The sequence below is a fragment of the Atractosteus spatula genome, chromosome 28, assembly GCF_055471065.1.
Source record: "Atractosteus spatula isolate fAtrSpa1 chromosome 28, fAtrSpa1.hap1, whole genome shotgun sequence".
NCBI lineage: Eukaryota > Metazoa > Chordata > Actinopteri > Semionotiformes > Lepisosteidae > Atractosteus > Atractosteus spatula.
This window is the reverse complement of record NC_142733.1, coordinates 8,056,775-8,068,854: the sequence shown is the minus strand read 5'-3', so window position 1 is coordinate 8,068,854 and position 12,080 is coordinate 8,056,775. Positions and strand designations below refer to the sequence as shown.

Below are 12,080 nucleotides of genomic sequence, written 5' to 3'. Positions count from 1 at the left end.
TTCACTTCCGGCCGTGCAATGTGTAAATTGGGATAGCAACCGCTGCAACACCTGGGGTCAAGATATTCCCGAATAGTGGAAAGAGCTGTAGCTGTCACTCACAGCTCCACATCGAGCTCAGGCTGCACGCTACTGTGCCCCCTGGTGGTGTACTGCAGCTATGCACGGCGATGTCCTGTCAGTGTGCGCCTGCTACTTATATAGGCGGCGCCAACACACGAATTGCTACACAGCACAATTTCAGCTGTGTTAAAATATTATATAGGAAAAATGCATTACCAAATCTCGAATCGTTTCGAGAACAGAGTGCTCTTCTATACAGGGTCTAGAAGTACATGCTACCAAAAGATATGTTTTTCATGACTAATCTCATGGTCCTTTATGCCTGATAGAAACCCGTCATAATATCCTCACAGGGCTCAGATGACCAGTTTTGAGTGGTCTGTCCGTGCTCTGCTTTTGCCAGGCGCGGCCAGTGGCACACGTCTTAAGGGTGTGATAGTTCCCCATTAAACAGCCAGCAGCTATATCACCCTGCAGCTCCCAGCTGGCAGCCCACTGAAGCTCAGCAGGTGTGGGCCCGGTCAGTACCTGGAATGGAGACCTCCTGGGAAAAACTCAAGTTGCTGCTGGAAGAGCTGTTAGAGGGACCATTATTATTAAATGACCGCAACTGAACGGCCTGTAGGTGTCCCTAGTACAGCCCAGCGCCGCAATCGTTAGTTCCCTGTTCTGCCGCTCTGTAGCGAAGGAGGACAACTGCTCAGATTGTGATGCTACTGCTTTTCGCCGTGTAAAGTTTGCAGCAATCTATTGCTAACACTGATTTGTTAACACCGGCTGGTACTATCACACTGGGCAAAATAAAATAATCAGTCTGTTGTAGTTTCAACAGGAGAACGTGTGGCAAGGAAAAATACGTATTGCTTATGTACGGACACGTGACAGTGTACAGCTAGATAATGTTTTTCTGTGTAGCTCAGAATATAACAGCAGCCTTTCCGTTCACTCGCTCTGCAGTATTATTGACAATGATGGATCAATCTTGAGGACGCCAAAACTGGAGCATACGTGTAATCTAATAACAATTATTCAAATCAAACGAATCGGTACATAATATTGGTTCAAATTAAGGACGTCGGTCCATTTTGTCTGAGTTGTTTGTATTGTTACCAAAATTGTCTATTTTACATACAGTCTCAACACTAGATGTCTCCCACGCTCTGCAATCTCGACCTTGGGTATAGATTTTTTTTCCTACCTTGATCACTTTGCGTCACTATTTTTTAACATCTCGAGGAAATAAAATGAGATTGTAACTAGTATGCACATTGGTACCATTTCTTTAAACAAACTTTATATTTCAAGTACCCTAACCGGGGGTTTTCATTTTTACATATCTCAATGCTAACATTACAACAATCATTCTTACAAACTGTTGCAGTGCTTGTAGCTAAGCGCTTTGTTCCGTCTCATTTCAGTCTGTGAGTTTTGCTGTGTCTGAACGTTTGAGTTCGAGACTTTTTAAGGAAGGTTACTTTGTGGCTTGGACTCTTGCAGGTCTCCAGAATTCTTAAATAAGGTTATTCTAATATATCATATTGTATTTACGGGTGCAAGAAAGACAAAGATTACCTTGTATTTTTTAGAATATATTTATATATAAAAAATGTTTCAATGAATAGTGCAGTTCCTTTGTACTTGTACATGGATTGTATTATGATTTATTTATCATATGTACTGTAAGTTCCTGTATTTCTATAGAACTCCAAACATAGTATATTGTTACACTGAAGCCATCAGCAATGGGAATACTTCTGGCAAGATCTTTCTGTGATGCATGGGGGCGTCAGGGAACACAAGAAGATAAAAACATGCCGAGCCAAAAAGCTTGACCCTTCTTGTTTTTAATGACAAAGAGGACGTGTACAGTCATCAGGTGAGACAGAAATACAAATCAGTAGTAAACATTGGTGTTTGGATTGTCTAGACTGCAGTAAATTCAGACTGAACAAAACAAATATATATATATAGGACTTCACATACAACACAGTGCTATTCCCTCATATGCAACCTGAATCCTGGAGTCTTTTGGTTTTTTAAAAAATGGTAAACATTCGTCGTAGTGGTTCAACTGTCCTGGTCCTCTTTCAGAAGGTACACTTGAATCCTTGGGCTCCGGTACAAGAGACAGAGGCTCCGCATAGCACTTCATATATCAGAGATACGTACAAAGAATAAATAGCAAACTTTACAGAATGTACAAGGAAATAAAATCATACAGTAATGCAGTACGGAGGCTGGGCTCAATGTTGGGACGTTTGCATGGCACTGTGAAAGTTGTGAGTGATTGAGAAGGGGAGGTTCTTGCTGCTGTTGCTCTCGACTGAGGAAACTCATGACACCAGACAGCCACAGTTTCCAATGGGGAGGAAGGGAGGTGGTTCTGATAAGACCCCAGGAAGCCTAAGTGCTCATCAGATTGGCGCTGCTTACCAATTCCAATATCTTTTCACAAAGGTCTTGACCTGTCACCTATTCCAGCTGGTATAGAGACCATTTGACCTCCATGTGTTCAGCACAGTTTCTGAGGTCTAGGTTAGGATACAGTTTAATACATAGCATATATTTTATAACACTGTGATCTACTGCATATTATTATATAATATATCATATTGACGTTTCCTTTCCATTAAGCCTCATGGAAAGCAAACTGCCTGCTTCTCCCTGACAACTCAATTGCAATTTGCAAATTAATTTTATGTCCTGCAGGGCCATCGTTTAGGAAAGTTCACCATGGCATTCTTTACAGCTGTGTTTATGGCACATCACCCTGGAAAAATACTTTCCCTCTGGCTCAGGTACAGCCTAGATAAACCATATTCCATGTGCTGTGATGCACAATGTAGTACAAGCTGCTCTTATCATGGTTGACAAGACAAGATGGCACCCCAGTATTTATACAGCAGCCAGTAAAAAACAAAGGGACACTAGGCTTTGTTTACCACCTGTTTATAAAGTCATCTGGCATATTAATGCAAAAATAAATAAAAGTACAGAAGAATCCACTGTCACCAAGGGAGGGATCTGTGGATCTTTTGGAATGGAATTTCCAAAGCATGTTGTGTCATGCTGGCTTGGAACCTGCGCTGTCATTTGAGGTGTCCCTGTGCAAGACATAAATAAAGGATGTATTCCTCACCCATGTGTACATGCTTGTACAAACATACAGTCAGCTACAGTATATGGAAAATAGCAGCTATTTGGCAAATGAATAGGTAGAAGAAGTCAAGTGCATATAAAAGAATTGCATCCTTCAGCGATACAGTTGCCTTCTTCAGCCATCTGGCTTCATAAACCCTGTCATGTTTGCACAGGGAGTGTTTGACCACAGACAGGAGGGTAACAGAAAGCTGGGTTGCTACACAGCTCCCAGTTCATCACCTTCATTTCAGACTCGGCATGACGTGAAATACAAAGAAGGCTCAATTATTTGGGCATTTTTTCTCAGGTGGCAAGTGTAACTCCTGAACTCCTTGTAAAGGCATTTCCCCCAGCTCTGCTGCCTAGTGTGACGGCCGTGTGTCTCATCTGGAAGCTCCAGATGTGGAGGAGGCTCGGTGGGCCGCCTCCCGTGGGAATGGCGTTTGGATCGAGCCCTTCTAGGTGGACGGGGCGGTCAGGCAGGGAGGGGGAGTAAAGTGCTATCGTTGAGGCAGCCTGACAACAGAGCCGCCATCCAGGGAGACGGGCCTCGACCAACAGCGGCGACAGAGGCGTCAACAGCGTACAGACACATGGCGACAGCTTTAGATTAGAGCAAACCAAACTGCGTTACAGACCGACACGGCATCACAAGAACGGCACTCGCTAAGCACAGAGGACTGACGTCTCAGTATAAAACACAGGGCATCTCTGTTGACCAGCCCCTGACACACACTGGATCCTGATATATTATGGATGTCATAATATTCCTGCTACGCTAACTCTTCTCTCACTGCTGCTTTGTAAAACAGAATTTTAAACAGACTTTATTCCAAGCCAGTGGATACTAGGATTTTACAGCTCTAGGGATTTTATCTGATTTATCGGTTTGCATTACTGGCAATAATGCATCTACGTAACCCTTGAACCGCCTCATGTGAAAGGCGATACTTAAGAGGATTCAAATTAAATATGTTTTTTTCCAGGTCATATTTTCTGTCTCACTGCAGAGCTCAGTTCCATTGACAGCTTGCAGCCACTAGCCAGGTATTTGCAGGGCAGGTAGTGTTCCCATGAATAAATCTACATTCTCTTAATTAATTTCCTTTATCAATATTCCCTTATCAATATTAACAACAATATATAAGCACATGTAATACATGATGGTGTAATACAATTTTAAATTGGGTGCAACTGCACACTATGTTGACAGGGGGCGCCAAACATTCAGCAGTTGTCTATATACACACACACCATACACTATACTTTAGAAAGAGTTTTGACAGCATGAGTCTGGACAGGGCCAGCCATTTCTAAAGCTTTTTACTTTAAAACTAGGAAGAGGTATGCAGTACACAGGATGACCTGCTCCCTATAAGATCAAAAATGTGTGGGCTTTCATATGGTTGCAGCAGAGAGCCCTCAAATGAATAAATGCCTAGCTTAAAAACAAGAACAAGAACAAGAGATTCCCTGGATCATTGGAATGTCAATCACATTGAAAGCACAACCTTCTTTGAAGGCTTTTGGCATGAATTCTCTAGAACAGGGGTATCCCAGTTCTGGTCATGAAGGCCATGATTCAATGTTTTTTGCTGGTGTTCTGCAATAATTAACAGTTTAAGACCAGCAGGAAAGAATTAAGAGGGACCATTAATCCTTAACTGGATTTTCTTAACTTCTTTTATAAGTAATGGGGTGATTAGTTTAGAAAGCCTAGAACACCTGAAAAAACTTTGCCCGCAAAAACTGGAATTACAGAGCCCTGACAGAAATGTGTGCTATACTAGCTGTCTTTAATATACTGAATTTGAGAAATTGGTGCGTATTTGGTAGTGGTACGGGGTCGGTACTGTCAACCTATTCGAGAATCTTCAATGACTTTTTCAGTAAGTGATTGACCATGGGGGGGAAGCCTATGTTATTCCACTGCTGGTACGAAGAACACTATCACAAAATATGTGCAGTTTTTGCACATCATGGCTTTCCTGGGCTGCTGGTTAAAATCTTACAACTTTTTGCACCTCCGGTGTCAACGCTGGCATCTTCCATGTAATCATTTGGACCAATTAGCCTTGCAACCAAATGAGCTGGACAGGCCAGTTGGCCTCCTCTTATCCGTAACATTGTGTGTTCTGAGGTTTAGGCACTGGGAGATAACAAGGGCAATATAAACCTCTCTCTTCTGCCATTTAGTAAAATACTAATTTATACTAAAAGGGTTTTGTTTCTGTGTGTTGGTTCTAAACTGACGAGCGCAGGAATATGTTGAAAATGAAAAGACCAGCTTGATTCAAGGCTGAACTGAAACAGACTGCAGACCGGCAACAAAATCCGGATCCCTGGGGACCCACAGGCCTCGTTTCCTGTACCTAGTGGGGCTACTTTAACTTATCGTTACAACTGCCCTTCTCACTCAGCCTTTTTTGTTGAAATATGACCTAAAAAAACAAACACATATGGGATCACAAGCCCAGAATGACGAAAGCCTTGCAAAGGCCTGTCCTCTAAAGGTGGAAAACTGTTTAGCAAAAGTTAAAAAAGAAAAGAGCCAAATTAAGCTCATGTGCCACAGATCTATAAGGCATATCGGGCCCATCTGTATTTGCAGGGATACCCAAGATGTCTTTGCTACATTAGAAATCTGTTGTTCTCTCTCCTTCATACCCTGAGGTTAATGTTAATGGGGTTTTTATACTGTTCAGGTATGTATTTGGTAGAACCGTAGGCAAAGTAATAGTGAGTGTTCTCCAAATGTTAAAAACCGAGGAGTATGAGGTACGAACAGGCAAAACAAATATCGATTATTATTCTTTAAAAGTCAAATAAACTTTCACTTAATGTTTGGTATAAAAGTCCCGAGACCCTGTGTTATTATTCTGTCTTCTTACAAACGGTATATACAGTCGATCAAAGGAAGACGTTTCTTGGTAGAGTTCCTTTCTGTCTCTCAGTAGGCCTTGCAGCAGATGGTCTGCCCGACGCCGTTTCCGCGACGACGGCACAAACCGTAGGCCGAACGGAAGCTGCAGTGGCCATTGGATCCTCCTCTGTGCCGAGGTGCTTTTCCCGAAATCCAAAAGCCCCCATCCCTACCCCCCACCCTAACCCCCCCAAAAAAACAACGACTGAAGCATTTGGCAAAAACTAGAATTCTGGTGTCGCTCGCTCTTCGTGACGGTAGGAAAAATCAAGTAAAACAATCCATGGCATGTTGTCTCAGAGGCAACTCCAGTGTACGGCTACTGCTGTCTGCCTGACAGACAGTGCTGGAAGCCCCCTTAACCTCTCCGCTACCATTAAGACCACTACTGCAAGCCAGGCAAATGGGAAAAGTATTTAAAAAAAAACAAAAGTGCATCTCTCTTTTGTTATGTACCCAGTGGAAGGCACGTCACGTTCCCTTCTTGGTCTAGCTCGTTGTTTTCTATGCTTGTTCCCCTGTCAGGGCTCATGTCCACCTCCGGAGAACTGTCTCCAGGCAACGTCCTTTGCGCAGGGCTCTGAACAGGAGCGTTCGTCGGGGCTCTGGCATTGTCCTTAGCTGAGAAGTCCAGACCAGGGCAGGCTTCCCGGCTGGGGGAGTCCTGGCTCAACTCCCCAGAGCCCACAGTCCTAGATTCCCCACTGCTGTCCTCCGTGGGGCTCTCACTGTCCGACTCCCCCTCTTCCTCCAGGGTCAGCTCGAACTGGAACTTGTCTCCCGCGGTCACTCCCTCCTTCTCCCTCTCCTCGGGGGGAGGGGAGGGGCTGTGAGGGATCATGCTCTGGTACCACTCTCGGTTGTCCTCCAGGGTGTCCAAGATCTCTTGAGCGTCGGGGTGCACCAAGTCGGCCCAGGTCTCCCACAGCGGGTGGACGATGTAGTCAATGAAGCCCACCTGGAAAACGATGAAAGGGTCATTGTGGCTGTCTTTTTTCCTGAGATTTCACTACTTATCTTTTTTTTTCAGATTCCTTTGAGCATGACAGAAGAGAGGTAAACTCTTCTCTTAACGCTCTAGACCAGGGCTGTCTAATCCTGGTCCCTTGTCCTGGAGGGCCAGTGTGTCTGCAAGGTGTTCCTTCCAGCAATGCTCTTAAAAAATTTGCATCAAAACACCAGCCAGGCTTGTTGGTTCCACTCTGCTATAGATACCATCAGGACCTCAAGAGGAACGGGAGTGGAAATGCACTGTATCACAGTGCTGTTAATTGGTGGGACAGGTAACCTGGCCGTCATTAGCTGCTGTATTATTCATCGATACTTGCTTTAGCAGACGCCATTATTCAGGGTGACTTATATGTGAATTCTTCTTATGGGAATTAGGAATCATGTACAAACAAAAAGATAAGTTAATAAAATGATAAGGCTTGCACAAGCTGGAAGAGCTTGTGCTAGCTAGGCAAGAGGAAATAGTAGGATTTAAAACAATATATACTGTAGACAGCATGACTACCAAGCAGTAAAGAAAGCAGCTTGATGGCCTGTTTTTCTTGCTGTACCTGAGACTTCTCAATGGAGGCGTTGTGCTTGTCACACATGGGGCTGATCTCCATTCCCTTGTCCCGCTCGCGATCCCCCTGTGTGAAAAACTCCACCATGATGCGGTCAGTCCACTGGCGGTACAGCTCCAGGGGCTTGGTGGGGTTGCTGAGGTCAGCGCAGTGCACCATGTTCTGGAGAACCTGGAAGAGCAGCCGTCCTGAGTCGAGAAGGCAGGGTGGAGTGGATCTGCATCACCAAGCCCTGGCTAGGTGAACCACTTGGGGAAAAATCCCTAAACCACAACTACAACTGCAATTCAGGCATAAATTCACATTAATTCATATATTCTCTTGCCTGTTTTCAACACTCCAAATCATTCACACTGATTACTTGAGTTTTAATGTCTACAAAAAGATATTTCCTGGAAAAAGATATCTGTCATACCCTGGAGAAGCCAGTTCCACATTTCCGTGATATTTTTTCCCAATCTCAAATTCAACCCGTGTATCATCAATATGATCTTTTTTCCCTGTATCCCAGTTTCTAACCTGAATCCGATCGGAATAGTTGTCCAGCAGTAGCACTCCTAAGCTCGTCACCTTCTTAGTCTCCACCATTGTCTTCAAATCTGCCAGGAGGTTCATGTGTTTTGACATATCAGTGGCCAGTACCTGCAAATGAGACGATAACACTGGCTTTTGTGGCATTTAGATAAGGGGGGGGGGGGAATCCTATACTGTTGGTCAAGATCATGTCTGTAATACAAAATGTATTCATTTTATCAGCATCTAGCAATGTGAAACTCTAGATCCTGATCTTCCTGTTGTTATTCTAATGTAGTTGTACTGTATATAATATACTAGTATGGCTTTGAGGTGATGGTTACTGACAAAAAGAAACAAAAAATAAAAAAACTGACTGAACTGATGGCAGTTCTGAGCTTCTTAATGTGTTTCTAAATAGATTTTTAATATATCACTTCATTGAAAAAGAACTGATTGAAAGTAAGATCCTGAAATGAATACAGTAAGTGTAACTAATCCTATGCTAGCCTCTTCCTCGCCATCTTTCTAAATCCCGGACTCACTGAGTCCCCCCTTGTCCTACCCTGGTGCCCCTCTGCTCACACCCACCATGTCAATGACCATTTTGCGCAGCGACTGCCTCTGCTTCTTGCTCAGGTTCTGGAAGATGTCACAGTTCTCCTCCTGGAGCAGCTTGAAGCCCACAGCCAAGTGGTGGTTCTCCAGGACGGAGGAGTCATTGTACATCAGGGCCAGCTCTGAGTCTGTCAGCAAGACACGCAAACCACAAATCCCATGAGGGAAGACTACCAGGGAGAATGACACCCAGCGCCCAAGCTTAAGTTCAGTAGTAGGCTGGACACATGCTGTAAGGTAGCTGTCCGAAAGCTCGTTTGTAATGATTTTCCTATGGCTCTTTGCCTAGAACTCTATTTAGTGGAATATATCGACGGCCAGCTACCATCACTGAGTAGTATCACACATACAACTTGTACGTTGGCCCTGTGCTGCTTCAAGCCAGACAGTCATAGGGCTTAACCATGAAGCAGCACCTTGGTATGTGTTGAGATTACTGTGCAGCTTCAACAAAGGTCAAGCTCTGTCAACCTGCTGTGGTTTCACCACAACCACTATAGTTCTCAACAATAACTAGGAAACACAGTTGTCACCAGTGAGCATTAGCATGGTTCGTTAGCAGAAGTGACAAAGAAGCACCCACCCACCACAGGAGGCCACTCACTTGTGTTAATGAGAAACTGATTGGACACGCCAGGGTGGTCCACATCATGAATGGCACTGGCAAAAAGAGCAGCCAAGATTTCTAGATCAGTAAAGACTGCCTGGAAAAGACAATGATCTGTGTTAGAAAGAACTGCACACGATGCCTCCATTCAAAACTCAGAGCAAATGTCCAGGGAATTGTCGTGCAGTGTACTAGTATGTTTTCATATCTATCTGAGCACAATGTAAAAGTAAAACTCATCATTGATTCACAACTGCTGGGGGAAAAAGATGACTAATTTCAAGGCAACTTCTGTTTTAATCTATTAAAATTATTCTTGATGATATTATTTGACTATATTATTTTTTGGTTAGATATTAAATGCAAATAAAATACAAAGGCTGAAGGAATATAAGCATTGAGACTCAGCTGTGGTATAAATGGCTGGGGTTTCTGTTTGAGGCTCACCTCCAGCGCTGGCGTGGACAGGAGGACGTGGGTGGACTGCACCACGTCCGCGGCGTGGATGTTGTTGTGATACGCCACGTCAGCATGGTAGTGGTCCTCCAGGGTCATCATGAAGGTGATGAACGTGTCCACTGGGATCTTAAAGGACTTCAGCAGCTCTCTTTCCTGATCACAACAAGACACCCTTCCTTAAATCACAACCCGAGGAAGGAGACAAGACTGCCTCGATCTGCGTCAGGCTTCAGAAGTTGCACACTCTTGTACAAGTCATGGCCTTAAAGCATGAAAGCGAAAACTTGCGCCATATATGGATATAATCGTATATTCCATTTATATCCTATTTGCGTAAAATGAGATAAAAAAAATATCCAGAAATATCCAGCACCTGGTCTGTTTGTATAAGAGTCTGCAGCTTTGCTAAGCCCAAAATTGTTCAAACTGCTAAGCAACGTTATTTTCCTGTCTGCTGCTGTTGTTTCTTAAATCAAAAATCTCATTTTCAAACAGAATCCAGGAATGTTTCAGAATTTTAACAGATCCAAAATAAACATAGTACTCGTACATGTGAAATTAATATGTTTCAAAGATAAAAAAGACAAGCTTAAAATGATATATTTAGCTCACAGTAAATTCAAACCTATATGGTTTTAAACCCCAGTAGTGTACCAGCTGAGTTAGTTGTTGGGAGAACTGGACTTGTTTTGAATTTAGATAATTAAACATTATTTATAAAACTATGTGTGTGGCATGTTGCACTGTTTTGGGAAAGCTGCATTTTTGAAACATGAGCTGAGACTTTCAGAGGTGCAGTAGGCTGGAATGAGTGCTAATATATGGTGTTAGCCAACTGGGGTTTTAAGGATCCGTGGTACTGGAGTCATACTCTTTCAGTCTGTATTAATGTCTTTACAGTGTCAATAATTAAGGCCTGGGTAAATTGTTGCAAATAACTGATTCTTCAAATGACAAGTTCAAATAATATCAAATAGGAATGAAAGTTAAGTGTCCCTAAGGCTGTGGATGACGAGATTTAACAATCTCTACCTGGGTAAAAGAGGGAATACGATTGTAACCAACAACAAATCCATACCTGAAAAATAGTGTACATCATCACTGTTAGAGGGCGGTTCCCAGAATACTCCGCTATCTTAAAAATATCCAAGCCCCATCTGTTGATATCTTCAACTTCCTGGAAATAAAAACCCAGCGAAAAGACTGAGCAAAAGACAGTGACACACTAATCTGAAAACAGTCACTTCCTCTTTATTTGTCCATTCAAACAGGTTCCTGTCCACCAAATAAAAATGAACAATTGCCAAAACTATTCTAGCCCACTAAGCCCCAGTGTTAACCTGTGGCTGTATAATCATTATTCCCAAAGCCCTCCAGTCAAGAGCGAACAGACCAGGTAGAGACATACTCATACTATCAGCTGATGTTAAGGATAGTTGCTCATTTTCAGGGTTTATTTCTGTCCCATGTGCCCAGTTTAAAAGCTGCCAGTAGCATTTTCCAATCAAGCCCATTTCCTCATTGGCTCACCAATACTTGACAACAAAGGATTTCTGGTTATACATTGCTGTCTGGAAATTAACAATTATGATCACTCCAGGGAGGTCACAGTCATTCAATTGCATTGCTACCTGCTTTGCAAAAGAAAGACAATCTGCCTGGAGCTACACCTTGTCCTAAATATTGGCAAACCAAAAATGTAGAAATGGCCCAGACACAATTGGGATGATTACCTTTTAAAGAGCTGCTGCAGAAATCATAATGGATAAATGAGGATAGTGGATACTCTCCACTAAACAAGCGTCATATCTTGTTCTTACGTTCTTATGAAATTGCAGTGATGCTGCAAGAACACCGAAAATACCAACACAACACTCTTTCTTTTCACTTTAAGGAACAGAGAAGCACATCAGAAATCCCTTTACAGTCCCAAAGCCAGTAGATCCTATCCTGCACGTCTTTGATTGGTGAGAGCAAAACTGATGCAAGCATAGGAATCACATACAAACCTCACCCAGACTGGCACTCCAAGTTGAATTCAAATCGAGGACTATCGATCTGTGAGGCAGCAGTGCTACCCACTATGCCACTGTGCCAAACGGAAGTCAAGCTTTATTCTAATGTTCACGTTTACAGTAGGTGAGCAGTTTGGGTGAGAATGAACACCGAGAATGGGCATCAC

At 43.2% G+C, this 12,080-nt stretch overlaps 1 protein-coding gene across 4 annotated transcripts in view; it reads right to left on the bottom strand.

Annotated features, from left to right (window-relative positions):
* Positions 1-1,891: 1,891 nt before the first annotated feature.
* Positions 1,892-12,080, bottom strand: part of pde4cb (phosphodiesterase 4C, cAMP-specific b) — a 147,692-nt gene continuing 137,503 nt past the window's right edge. For all 4 annotated transcript variants that reach the window (XM_088907654.1, XM_088907655.1, XM_088907658.1 and 1 more), the window contains 7 exons: positions 10,977-11,075; positions 9,887-10,051; positions 9,437-9,536; positions 8,806-8,960; positions 8,221-8,343; positions 7,690-7,872; positions 1,892-7,085 (listed from right to left, as the gene is read on the bottom strand). In XM_088907654.1, coding sequence (XP_088763780.1) covers positions 6,576-7,085; positions 7,690-7,872; positions 8,221-8,343; positions 8,806-8,960; positions 9,437-9,536; positions 9,887-10,051; positions 10,977-11,075 — 1,335 coding nt within the window. In that variant the 3' untranslated portion in view covers positions 1,892-6,575. The remainder of the gene's footprint in view (positions 7,086-7,689; positions 7,873-8,220; positions 8,344-8,805; positions 8,961-9,436; positions 9,537-9,886; positions 10,052-10,976; positions 11,076-12,080) is intronic.